We start from the raw sequence: 15,454 nt of genomic DNA on the forward strand, positions 1-15,454 counted from the left end.
GCGAGATCCCTAAACTCACAGCATTCCCCTACAGGGAAACACTGCGGTTGAACAATATTTTAGGGTGAGCTTTGCAAGTGGTCAGGTATTACACACCAAGGACGGTGCGCCGGTAACGACAGTATTATACACCCAGGACAGTGCGACATAACGACTGTATTGTACACCCAGGACAGTGCGACAATAACGACTGTATTATACCCCCAGGACAGTGCGACATAACGACTGTATTATACCCCCAGGACAGTGCGACATAACGACTGTATTATACCCCCAGGACAGTGCGACATAACGACTGTATTATACCCCCAGGACAGTGCGACATAACGACTGTATTATACCCCCAGGACAGTGCGACATAACGACTGTATTATACCCCCAGGACAGTGCGACATAACGACTGTATTATACCCCCAGGACAGTGCGACATAACGACTGTATTATACCCCCAGGACAGTGCGACATAACGACTGTATTATACCCCCAGGACAGTGCGACATAACGACTGTATTATACCCCCAGGACAGTGCGACATAACGACTGTATTATACCCCCAGGACAGTGCGACATAACGACTGTATTATACCCCCAGGACAGTGCGACATAACGACTGTATTATACCCCCAGGACAGTGCGACATAACGACTGTATTATACCCCCAGGACAGTGCGACATAACGACTGTATTATACCCCCAGGACAGTGCGACATAACGACTGTATTATACCCCCAGGACAGTGCGACATAACGACTGTATTATACACCCAGGACAGTGCGACATAACGACTGTATTATACACCCAGGACAGTGCGACATAACAACTGTATTATACCCCCAGGACAGGGAGACATAACGACTGTATTATACACCCAGGACAGTGCGACAATAACGACTGTATTATACCCCCAGGACAGTGCGACATAACGACTGTATTATACCCCCAGGACAGTGCGACATAACGACTGTATTATACACCCAGGACAGTGCGACATAACGACTGTATTATACACCCAGGACAGTGCGACAATTACTGTATTATACCCCCAGGACAGTGCGACATAATGACTGTATTATACACCCAGGCCAGTGCGACAATAACGACTGTATTATACACCCAGGCCAGTGCGACAATAACGACTGTATTATACCACCAGGACAGTGCGACAATGACTGTATTATACCCCCAGGACAGTGCGACATAATGACTGTATTATACACCCAGGACAGTGCGACATAATAACATTATTATACACCCAGGACAGTGTGACATAATGACAGTATTATACACGCACGACAGTGTGACACAACGACAGTATTATATACCCAGGACAGTTTGACATAACGACAGTATTATACACCCAGGACAGTGCGACATAATCACATTATTATACACCCAGGACAGTGTGACAAAACGACAGCTTTATACACCCAGGACAGTGTGACAAAACAACAGCTTTATACACCCAGGACAGTGTGACAAAACGACAGCTTTATACACCCAGGACAGTGTGACAAAACAACAGCTTTATACACCAGGGACAGTGTGACATGATGACAGAATTATACACCCAGGACAGTGTGACATAACGACCATATTATACACGAGGGACAGTGTACCATAATGACCATATTATACACCAGGGACAGTGTGACATAACGACCATATTATACACCAGGGACAGTGTGACATAACGACCATATTATACACCAGGGACAGTGTGACATAACGACCATATTATACACCAGGGACAGTGTACCATAATGACCATATTATACACCAGGGACAGTGTACCATAATGACCATATTATACACCAGGGACAGTGTACCATAATGACCATATTATACACCAGGGACAGTGTGACATAACGACCATATTATACACCAGGGACAGTGTGACATAACGACCATATTATACACCAGGGACAGTGTACCATAATGACCATATTATACACCAGGGACAGTGTGACATAACGACCATATTATACATCAGGGACAGTGTGACATGACAGCTTTATACACCCAGGACAGTGTGACAATGACTGTATTATACACCCAGGACAATGTGATATGATGACAGTATTATACACCAAGGACAGTGTGACATAACGACCATATTATACACCAGGGACAGTGTGACATAACGACAGCTTTATACACCCAGGACAGTGACGTAATAATATTATAGTGTCAGCATATTGTGAATAATTACAGTACTATACACCCAGAACTGTGATGCAGTAACAATATACTGGACACTCAGGACAGTGTGACGTAATAATATAATACACTAGTGAAATGTTTTTGTTTTTTTTATTCCCCGTCAGATTCAGCTATTAAGAATTTTTGGTGATCCAATTTTCCTGCGTTCCCGCTGAGCCCCGTTTTTGCCTACAGTTAATCGCCGCCAGTCAGGCAGGACCGACACTGATGGGGATGGGAGACATATTCCAGGATAACGGGGGGGGGGCGACCTGTAACCTCCGAGCACTGCACATCTTGTAATATCCACTCACTTTCCATTTTACCGTTACAGCACGAGTTTAATTACGTCACTATGGTGAATATATTGCTATTTCAGAACAGAGTGACATTATTACAGTACGGTCACAGCGTCTGGCAGAGCCTTATTACAGTAAGCCAGCAGCATGCCATATATTGGTACAAGGATTTGCTCACACGAAAATACTCGGTCCCATTCTCATCCAGGAGAGTTGGACCTTTTCTTCTCACTTGTCATCCATGTGCTGCCTTGGACACAACACGCTGGTACATCACTGTGAGGACGATTGTCACGCTGGTATGGCGGTGTAATGAGGACAGCGTGTGATTATATACCGCCAGCAGATGACATCAGCAGTTAGATACAAAATGATTTGACAATTACAGAAGTGAATCAGATCCCGGTATCACAGTAAAAGAGCGGTGTGCGACACTACACAGCCAGTGGGCGATATAAGTGTAACACACTGTTCACACAGGACATTATCACCAAAACAGAGCGACAACTTGTAGGTTCTGTACACTTATTACAGTATGTTACCAACATCCAATATTATACCACTACAGTGTGTAACATCATATCCTTATTACAGGGCTCACCAGTGTGTAACACAAGTACTCTACTCCCGTACACAACCAATGTGTAACATTATACTGTTATTACGGTACACAACTGACAATGTTACGGCACAGAGTGTGGTACAAAGTGTAGTGTGCGATATTACAGTACAGTGTGTGATATTCGCATACCCTGACATTACAGTACTCAGTGTGTGACATTACACAGTAATGTACTATATAATGGTAGAGCGTATGATTATACTACAGTACAGGCTATGATATTGTATAGTTGTGATATTACAGTACACTGATGTTACAATAGTTTGGGATATAACACTACAGTGTGATATTATTACGGTACAGTGTGTACCCGAATATCACACATAGCGTAATATTACAGAGTGTGATGTTACAGTAGTCTACAATATAACAGAGCACATGATATCACAGTACAGGATGTGATATTATTGTACAGTGTGTGATTATAACAGTACATGTAATATTACAGTCCAGTGCATGTTTACGGTAAAGGGTGGTTACAGTAGTTACGATTTAACAGTACAGTGTGTAATAATATTATGGCACAGTATGCGATTATTACTGCAGTCTGTGTACAAGTGTAACGTTACAGTAATATGCAATATAACCGTAGAGTGCATGACGACATTACAGTACATGGTAAAAAAAAAAAAAAAAAGATCAGCATACAATCCAGTTTAAGAAAATGAAAAAAATCTTTTTCTGCCATCATACAACGTTTTGACCAGACACGGTCTTTATCATGTATGTCTGGTCGAAACGTATGATGGCAGAATAAAGAGTTTTTTTCATTTTCTTCACCTGGATTGGATGCTGCTCTTTTTTCTTTGTGAGTATTTGTCCGATTGGGTCAGTGGACTTTAACTGTGCATCCAGAAATCGTCTGATGTGCTGTCAGCTGCTGCTTTTTTTACATTACAGTACGTAGTGTGATACTGTATAATGTGCGATTATTAGAGCACAGAGAGATGTTACATTAGTCAGACACAACAGTAGAGTGTGATACTGTCATTATAGCACAGTGTGTGATATTGTCATTACAGCAGTGTGCTGTATTACAGTACAGTGTAATATTCTTATTATGGTACAGTGTGATATGGTACAGGGTGTGACTCATTACAGTACAGTGTGATTTTTTTTTTTTTACAGCACAGCATGTGATAATACTACGACACAAAGTGTGTGAAAATTATTACCGTAGTGTGTGATATTGTTATTACGGTACAGTGTGTAATTGTTATGGTCGAGTGTAATATTACCATACAGGGTGAGATATTGATATTACAGTACAGTGTGATAATGTGATAATTACAGGACAGTATCGTGATATTTCGGTACAGTACAGTGTGACATTATTATTACGACACAGTGGCTCAGTGGTTAGCACTGTTGCTTTGCAGTGCTGGGGTCCTGGGTTGAAATCCCACCAAGGACAACATCTGCAAGGAGTTTTATGTTGCCTCTGCGTGTTTCCTCTCACACACCAAAGACATACTGATAGGGAATTTAGATAATGAGCCCCAATGGGGACAGCGATGATAATGTGTGTAAAGCGCTGTGGAATTAATGGCGCTATATTAGAGGGTAAAATAAATAAAATATTACGGTACAGGGTGTGCTATTGTTAATGTGGTACAGTGGGATCTTACAGTGTGATATTACGGTACAGGGTTCAATATTATTAGCACGGTACAGTGTGTGACACTACTGTATAGAGTGCGATATTGTTACTATAGAATAGTGTGTGATATTACAGTATAGGGTGTGATATTGCTACAATACAGTATGTGACATTACGGTACAGGGTGTGATACTGTCGTTATGGTACAGGGTGCGATATTACAGTACAGTGTGTGAAATTTTTATGGTACAATGTGTGATGTTATGGTATAGGGTGTGATATTGTTACTCTGGTACAGTGTGTGATATTACTATGGTACAGTGTAGGTGATAATACGGTACTCTGGTACAGTGTGGGATATTACAGATCTATGGTAGTGTGTGATGTTACTCTGGCACAGTGTGTGATATCACGGCACTCTGGCACAGTGTGTGATACTACGGCACAGTGTGTGATGTTACGGCACAGTGTGTGATGTTACGGCACAGTGTGTGATGTTACGGCACAGTGTGTGATGTTACGGCACTATGGCACAGTGTGTGATGTTACGGCACTATGGCACAGTGTGTGATGTTACGGCACTATGGCACAGTGTGTGATGTTACGGCACTATGGCACAGTGTGTGATGTTACGGCACTATGGCACAGTGTGTGATGTTACGGCACTATGGCACAGTGTGTGATGTTACGGCACTATGGCACAGTGTGTGATGTTACGGCACTATGGCACAGTGTGTGATGTTACGGCACTATGGCACAGTGTGTGATGTTACGGCACTATGGCACAGTGTGTGATGTTACGGCACTATGGCACAGTGTGTGATGTTACGGCACTATGGCACAGTGTGTGATGTTACGGCACTATGGCACAGTGTGTGATGTTACGGCACTATGGCACAGTGTGTGATGTTACGGCACTATGGCACAGTGTGTGATGTTACGGCACTATGGCACAGTGTGTGATGTTACGGCACTATGGCACAGTGTGTGATGTTACGGCACTATGGCACAGTGTGTGATGTTACGGCACTATGGCACAGTGTGTGATGTTACGGCACTATGGCACAGTGTGTGATGTTACGGCACTATGGCACAGTGTGTGATGTTACGGCACTATGGCACAGTGTGTGATGTTACGGCACTATGGCACAGTGTGTGATGTTACGGCACTATGGCACAGTGTGTGATGTTACGGCACTATGGCACAGTGTGTGATGTTACGGCACTATGGCACAGTGTGTGATGTTACGGCACTATGGCACAGTGTGTGATGTTACGGCACTATGGCACAGTGTGTGATGTTACGGCACTATGGCACAGTGTGTGATGTTACGGCACTATGGCACAGTGTGTGATGTTACGGCACTATGGCACAGTGTGTGATGTTACGGCACTATGGCACAGTGTGTGATGTTACGGCACTATGGCACAGTGTGTGATGTTACGGCACTATGGCACAGTGTGTGATGTTACGGCACTATGGCACAGTGTGTGATGTTACGGCACTATGGCACAGTGTGTGATGTTACGGCACTATGGCACAGTGTGTGATGTTACGGCACTATGGCACAGTGTGTGATGTTACGGCACTATGGCACAGTGTGTGATGTTACGGCACTATGGCACAGTGTGTGATGTTACGGCACTATGGCACAGTGTGTGATGTTACGGCACTATGGCACAGTGTGTGATGTTACGGCACTATGGCACAGTGTGTGATGTTACGGCACTATGGCACAGTGTGTGATGTTACGGCACTATGGCACAGTGTGTGATGTTACGGCACTATGGCACAGTGTGTGATGTTACGGCACTATGGCACAGTGTGTGATGTTACGGCACTATGGCACAGTGTGTGATGTTACGGCACTATGGCACAGTGTGTGATGTTACGGCACTATGGCACAGTGTGTGATGTTACGGCACTATGGCACAGTGTGTGATGTTACGGCACTATGGCACAGTGTGTGATGTTACGGCACTATGGCACAGTGTGTGATGTTACGGCACTATGGCACAGTGTGTGATGTTACGGCACTATGGCACAGTGTGTGATGTTACGGCACTATGGCACAGTGTGTGATGTTACAGCACTATGGCACAGTGTGTGATGTTAGTAACATCACACACTGTGCCATAGTGCTGTAACATCACACACTGTGCCATAGTGCTGTAACATCATGTTACAGCACTATGGCACAGTGTGTATGTTACAGCACTATGGCACAGTGTGTGATGTTACAGCACTATGGCACAGTGTGTGATGTTACAGCACTATGGCACAGTGTGTGATGTTACAGCACTATGGCACAGTGTGTGATGTTACAGCACTATGGCACAGTGTGTGATGTTACAGCACTATGGCACAGTGTGTGATGTTACAGCACTATGGCACAGTGTGTGATGTTACAGCACTATGGCACAGTGTGTGATGTTACAGCACTATGGCACAGTGTGTGATGTTACAGCACTATGGCACAGTGTGTGATGTTACAGCACTATGGCACAGTGTGTGATATTACAGCACTATGGCACAGTGTGTGATATTACAGCACTATGGCACAGTGTGTGATATTACAGCACTATGGCACAGTGTGTGATATTACAGCACTATGGCACAGTGTGTGATATTACAGCACTATGGCACAGTGTGTGATATTACAGCACTATGGCACAGTGTGTGATGTTACAGCACTATGGCACAGTGTGTGATGTTACAGCACTATGGCACAGTGTGTGATGTTACGGCACTATGGCACAGTGTGTGATGTTACGGCACTATGGCACAGTGTGTGATGTTACGGCACTATGGCACAGTGTGTGATGTTACGGCACTATGGCACAGTGTGTGATGTTACGGCACTATGGCACAGTGTGTGATGTTACGGCACTATGGCACAGTGTGTGATGTTACGGCACTATGGCACAGTGTGTGATGTTACGGCACTATGGCACAGTGTGTGATGTTACGGCACTATGGCACAGTGTGTGATGTTACAGCACTATGGCACAGTGTGTGATGTTACAGCACTATGGCACAGTGTGTGATATTACAGCACTATGGCACAGTGTGTGATATTACAGCACTATGGCACAGTGTGTGATATTACAGCACTATGGCACAGTGTGTGATATTACAGCACTATGGCACAGTGTGTGATATTACAGCACTATGGCACAGTGTGTGATATTACAGCACTATGGCACAGTGTGTGATATTACAGCACTATGGTACAGTGTGTGATATTACAGCACTATGGCACAGTGTGTGATGTTACAGCACTATGGCACAGTGTGTGATGTTACAGCACTATGGCACAGTGTGTGATGTTACAGCACTATGGCACAGTGTGTGATGTTACGGCACTATGGCACAGTGTGTGATGTTACAGCACTATGGCACAGTGTGTGATGTTACGGCACTATGGCACAGTGTGTGATGTTACGGCACTATGGCACAGTGTGTGATGTTACGGCACTATGGCACAGTGTGTGATGTTACGGCACTATGGCACAGTGTGTGATGTTACGGCACTATGGTACAGTGTGTGATGTTACGGCACTATGGCACAGTGTGTGATATTACTATGGCACAGTGTGTGATATTACAGCACTATGGCACAGTGTGTGATATTACAGCACTATGGTACAGTGTGATATTACAGCACTATGGTACAGTGTGATATTACAGCACTATGGTACAGTGTGATATTACAGCACTATGGTACAGTGTGATGTTACAGCACTATGGCACAGTGTGTGATGTTACAGCACTATGGCACAGTGTGATGTTACAGCACTATGGCACAGTGTGTGATGTTACAGCACTATGGCACAGTGTGTGATGTTACAGCACTATGGCACAGTGTGTGATGTTACAGCACTATGGCACAGTGTGTGATGTTACAGCACTATGGCACAGTGTGTGATGTTACAGCACTATGGCACAGTGTGTGATGTTACAGCACTATGGCACAGTGTGTGATGTTACAGCACTATGGCACAGTGTGTGATGTTACAGCACTATGGCACAGTGTGTGATGTTACAGCACTATGGCACAGTGTGTGATGTTACAGCACTATGGCACAGTGTGTGATGTTACAGCACTATGGCACAGTGTGTGATGTTACAGCACTATGGCACAGTGTGTGATGTTACAGCACTATGGCACAGTGTGTGATGTTACAGCACTATGGCACAGTGTGTGATGTTACAGCACTATGGCACAGTGTGTGATGTTACAGCACTATGGCACAGTGTGTGATGTTACAGCACTATGGCACAGTGTGTGATGTTACAGCACTATGGCACAGTGTGTGATATTACGGCACTATGGTACAGTGTGTGATATTACAGCACTATGGCACAGTGTGTGATATTACAGCACTATGGTACAGTGTGATATTACAGCACTATGGTACAGTGTGTGATGTTACAGCACTATGGCACAGTGTGGGATGTTACAGCACTATGGCACAGTGTGTGATGTTACAGCACTATGGCACAGTGTGTGATGTTACAGCACTATGGCACAGTGTGTGATATTACGGCACTATGGTACAGTGTGTGATATTACAGCACTATGGCACAGTGTGTGATATTACAGCACTATGGTACAGTGTGATATTACAGCACTATGGCACAGTGTGTGATATTACAGCACTATGGTACAGTGTGATATTACAGCACTATGGCACAGTGTGTGATATTACTATGGTACAGTGTGTGATATTACAGCACTATGGCACAGTGTGTGATATTACAGCACTATGGCACAGTGTGTGATATTACAGCACTATGGCACAGTGTGTGATATTACAGCACTATGGCACAGTGTGTGATATTACAGCACTATGGTACAGTGTGTGATATTACTATGGTACAGTGTGTGATATTACTATGGTACAGTGTGTGATATTACTATGGTACAGTGTGTGATATTACTATGGTACAGTGTGTGATATTACTATGGTACAGTGTGTGATATTACTATGGTACAGTGTGTGATATTACAGCACTATGGTACAGTGTGTGATATTACTATGGTACAGTGTGTGATATTACTATGGTACAGTGTGTGATATTACAGCACTATGGTACAGTGTGTGATATTACTATGGTACAGTGTGTGATATTACTATGGCACAGTGTGTGATATTACTATGGCACAGTGTGTGATATTACTATGGTACAGTGTGTGATATTACAGCACTATGGTACAGTGTGTGATATTACTATGGTACAGTGTGTGATATTACTATGGTACAGTGTGTGATATTACTATGGTACAGTGTGTGATATTACTATGGTACAGTGTGTGATATTACTATGGTACAGTGTGTGATATTACTATGGTACAGTGTGTGATATTACTATGGTACAGTGTGTGATATTACAGCACTATGGTACAGTGTGTGATATTACTATGGTACAGTGTGTGATATTACTATGGTACAGTGTGTGATATTACAGCACTATGGTACAGTGTGTGATATTACTATGGCACAGTGTGTGATATTACTATGGTACAGTGTGTGATATTACAGCACTATGGTACAGTGTGTGATATTACTATGGTACAGTGTGTGATATTACTATGGTACAGTGTGTGATATTACTATGGTACAGTGTGATATTACAGCACTATGGTACAGTGTGTGATGTTACAGCACTATGGCACAGTGTGTGATGTTACAGCACTATGGTACAGTGTGTGATATTACTATGGTACAGTGTGTGATATTACTATGGTACAGTGTGTGATATTACTATGGTACAGTGTGATATTACAGCACTATGGCACAGTGTGTGATATTACAGCACTATGGTACAGTGTGTGATATTACTATGGTACAGTGTGTGATATTACTATGGTACAGTGTGTGATATTACTATGGTACAGTGTGTGATATTACTATGGTACAGTGTGTGATATTACTATGGTACAGTGTGTGATATTACTATGGTACAGTGTGTGATATTACAGCACTATGGTACAGTGTGTGATATTACTATGGTACAGTGTGTGATATTACTATGGTACAGTGTGTGATATTACAGCACTATGGTACAGTGTGTGATATTACTATGGCACAGTGTGTGATATTACTATGGTACAGTGTGTGATATTACAGCACTATGGTACAGTGTGTGATATTACTATGGTACAGTGTGTGATATTACTATGGTACAGTGTGTGATATTACAGCACTATGGTACAGTGTGTGATATTACTATGGCACAGTGTGTGATATTACTATGGTACAGTGTGTGATATTACAGCACTATGGTACAGTGTGTGATATTACTATGGTACAGTGTGTGATATTACTATGGTACAGTGTGTGATATTACTATGGTACAGTGTGATATTACAGCACTATGGTACAGTGTGTGATGTTACAGCACTATGGCACAGTGTGTGATGTTACAGCACTATGGTACAGTGTGTGATATTACTATGGTACAGTGTGTGATATTACTATGGCACAGTGTGTGATATTACTATGGCACAGTGTGTGATATTACTATGGTACAGTGTGTGATATTACTATGGCACAGTGTGGGATATTACTATGGTACAGTGTGTGATATTACTCTGGCACAGTGTGGGATATTACTATGGCACAGTGTGTGATATTACTATGGTACAGTGTGGGATATTACTATGGTACAGTGTGTGATATTACTATGGTACAGTGTGGGATATTACTATGGTACAGTGTGTGATATTACTCTGGTACAGTGTGGGATATTACTATGGCACAGTGTGTGATATTACTATGGCACAGTGTGTGATATTACTATGGTACAGTGTGTGATATTACTATGGTACAGTGTGTGATATTACTATGGTACAGTGTGTGATATTACTATGGTACAGTGTGTGATATTACTATGGTACAGTGTGTGATATTACTATGGTACAGTGTGTGATATTACTATGGCACAGTGTGTGATATTACTATGGTACAGTGTGTGATATTACTATGGCACAGTGTGTGATATTACTATGGTACAGTGTGTGATATTACAGCACTATGGTACAGTGTGTGATATTACTATGGTACAGTGTGTGATATTACTATGGTACAGTGTGGGATATTACTATGGTACAGTGTGTGATATTACTCTGGTACAGTGTGGGATATTACTATGGCACAGTGTGTGATATTACTATGGCACAGTGTGTGATATTACTATGGTACAGTGTGTGATATTACTATGGCACAGTGTGGGATATTACTATGGTACAGTGTGTGATATTACTCTGGCACAGTGTGGGATATTACTATGGCACAGTGTGTGATATTACTATGGCACAGTGTGTGATATTACTATGGTACAGTGTGATATTACTATGGCACAGTGTGTGATATTACTATGGTACAGTGTGTGATATTACAGCACTATGGCACAGTGTGGGATATTACTATGGCACAGTGTGTGATATTACTATGGTACAGTGTGTGATATGAATAAGATGGCCTCGTATGTAGCGGCGCCGGAGTGTGACCATACTGGGCAGATACACATGTACCGGGGGCCCCAGGAGGCTACACGGGGGACGGGACGTGCAGATCCAGCAGAAGCAGGGTGATTGACAGCTGTCAGTCATTAACCCTTTCCCGTCAGCGTTGGAATGTGTGACGTCACGGCCGCCTCCTCACCTGGTAGATGGAGCTCCAGCTGTTGTTCCTGTCCGCCTCCCGGAACTCCCGCTCTATGTCCATGTCTGGCCGCTGTGTGTCCGCTCCGGCCGCCGCCTGACACCACTGCACGCAGCCGGAAGCGTGCACTCCCACCTCCCCAGTCCGACTACGTCACTTCCGCTCCGGGAAGGCCAATCAGAGCGCACCGCGGGGGGCGCTACGTACCCGGATGTGAGAGAGCCGTGATGGCTGCTCGGCAACGTTCCGTGTGTGCTGGGGACTGGGGAGCACGAGCAATGTGACACAGTGCCCTACAGGGGCGTTTGTCGCCTCCCATTCTACGGCCACAGACTGAAAGGGTCTGCCCTGGCAGAGAGTGTAAATGAAGACCCTCAGTGACAGACACTGGCTCTGTGGTCTGCGCTGACACAGGAAGAGGAGACGTCTCTGTTCTACCAGCAGCAGGACTGCTGACGGCTGTGATTGGCTGCAGCAACCGGGAGTGACCTGAGCAGGATTCTTTGCTAATGATTGTCTGGTCAAGTCACCTGACCACTGCAGCCAATCACAGGCCTCGGTAGTCCAGCCCCTGAAAAAGCCCTTTAATATTGACTCCCTCCCTGAAGAGCAAACCACCGGAACCAAGTGCTTTATCCCTGCCTCCATTTTCAATGTTTTTTTCTGAGGCGCCTCAAGGTTTCTGTATAAAATATGTTTATAGCAAAGGATCTAAATCGTGACAAGTTCCCTTTAAATGTGCGCAGATGGATAGTTAAAGGGACACCGAGGGCCCTCAGAACTATTAGCTCCAGGTCAGCTGAAGCATGTAATGTGTATGGGGTCTCCCAACTCTCCCCCGACATTTGTCCTGTGAGGTTTGAAAATAACAGGAGTGCACGGGCGGCAGTTATCCAATGGCTACGGACACCTTGTACATGGAGACATGATTTGTACCTGTGCTAGTGGCCATCCTTAGGCCAGCAGTCTTCATCCCTTCATTTTCAGATCCCCTGATATGCAGTTTGCAGCTTGATCTAAGTTTCAGATTTTCCTCTTGTTGGAATATCACTGCCAGGAATGTAGGCTGGATGTGAGCTGCGTGGATTTCTCCCAGGAATGTAGGCTGGATGTAAGCTGAGTGGATCCCTCTCAGGAATGTAGGCTGGATGTCAGATGAGTGGATTTCTCCCAGGAATGTAGGCTGGATGTGAGCTGCTTGGATTTCTCCCAGGAATGTAGGCTGGATGTGAGCTGCTTGGATTTCTCCCAGGAATGTAGGCTGGATGTAAGCTGCTTGGATTTCTCCCAGGAATGTAGGCTGGATGTGAGCTGCTTAGATTTCTCCCAGGAATGTAGGCTGGATGTAAGCTGAGTGGATGTCTCCCAGGAATGTAGGCTGGATACATAGTAACATAGTAAGGCCGAAAAAAGACATTTGTCCATCCAGTTCAACCCATATTCCATCATAATAAATCCCAGATCTACGTCCTTCTACAGAACCTAATAATTGTATGATACAATACTGTTAACGCTCCAGGAAGACATCCAGGCCTCTCTTGAACCCCTCGACTGAGTTCGCCATCACCACCTCCTCAGGCAAGGAATTCCAGATTCTCACTGCCCTAACAGTAAAGAATCCTCTTCTATGTTGGTGGAAAAACCTTCTCTCCTCCAGACGCAGAGAATGCCCCCATGTGCCCGTCACCTTCCTTGGTATAAACAGATCCTCAGCGAGATATTTGTATTGTCCCCTTATATACATGGTTATTAGATAGCCCCTCAGTCGTCTTTTTTCTAGACTAAATAATCCTAATTTCGCTAATCTATCTGGGTATTATAGTTCTCCCATCCCCTTTATTAATTTTGTTGCCCTCCTTTGTACTCTCTCTAGTTCCATTATATCCTTCCTGAGCACCGGTGCCCAAAACTGGACACAGTACTCCATGTGCTTTCTAACTAGGGATTTGTACAGAGGCAGTATAATGCTCTCATCATGTGTATCCAGACCTCTTTTAATGCACCCCATGATCCTGTTTGCCTTGGCAGCTGCTGCCTGGCACTGACTGCTCCAGGTAAGTATATCATTAACTAGGATCCCCAAGTCCTTCTCCCTGTCAGATTTACCCAGTGGTTTCCCGTTCAGTGTGTAATGGTGATATTGTTTCCTTCTTCCCATGTGTATAACCTTACAGTTATCATTGTTAAACCGCATCTGCCACCTTTCAGCAAAGTTTCCAACTTATCCAGATCCATCTGTAGCAGAATACTATCTTCTCTTGTATTAACTGCTTTACATAGTTTTGTATCATCTGCAAATATCAATATTTTACTGTGTAAACCTTCTACCAGATCATTAATGAATATGTTGAAGAGAACAGGTCCCAATACCGACCCCTGCGGTACCCCACTGGTCACAGCGACCCAGTTAGAGACTATACCATTTATAACCACCCTCTGCTTTCAATCACTAAGCCAGTTACTAACCCATTTACACATGACAGATGAGTGGATTTATCCGAGGAATGTAGGCTGGATGTAAGCTGAGTGGATGTCTCCCAGGAATGTAGGCTGGATGTCAGATGAGTGGATTTCTCCCAGGAATGTAGGCTGGATGTTAGCTGAGTGGATTTCTCCCAGGAATGTAGGCTGGATGTTAGCTGAGTGAATCCCTCCCAGGAATGTAGGCTGGATGTCAGTTGAGTAGATCTCTACCAGGAATGTAGGCTGGATGTCAGGTGAGTGGATCCCTCCAAAGAATGTAGGAAGGATGAGCTGAGTGGATCTCCCCAAAATGTAGGCTGGATGTAAGCTGAGTGGACCTCTCCCAGGAATGTAGGCTGGATGTATGCTGAGTCGATCTTTCCCAGGACCTACACTACAGATCAAAAGTTTGGACACCTTCTCATTTAAAGATTTTTCTGTATTTTCATGACTATGAAAATTGTACATTCACACTGAAGGCATCAAAACTATGAACTAACACATGTGGAATTAAATACTTAACAAAAAAGTGTGAAGCAACTGAAAATATGTCTTATAGTCTAGGTTCTTCAAAGTAGCCACCTTTTGCTTTGATGACTG

General features: G+C 43.9%; 1 protein-coding gene across 1 annotated transcript in view; it reads right to left on the reverse strand.

Annotated features, from left to right (window-relative positions):
- PTPN1 (protein tyrosine phosphatase non-receptor type 1) overlaps window positions 1–12,666 on the reverse strand; it is a 50,280-nt gene extending 37,614 nt beyond the window's left edge. Inside the window, exon 1 of the mRNA XM_077253230.1 lies at window positions 12,392–12,666. Coding sequence (XP_077109345.1) covers window positions 12,392–12,454 — 63 coding nt within the window. The 5' untranslated portion in view covers window positions 12,455–12,666. The remainder of the gene's footprint in view (window positions 1–12,391) is intronic.
- Window positions 12,667–15,454: the final 2,788 nt, after the last annotated feature.

Source organism: Ranitomeya variabilis, chromosome 4, assembly GCF_051348905.1.
Source record: "Ranitomeya variabilis isolate aRanVar5 chromosome 4, aRanVar5.hap1, whole genome shotgun sequence".
Classification (NCBI taxonomy): domain Eukaryota; kingdom Metazoa; phylum Chordata; class Amphibia; order Anura; family Dendrobatidae; genus Ranitomeya; species Ranitomeya variabilis.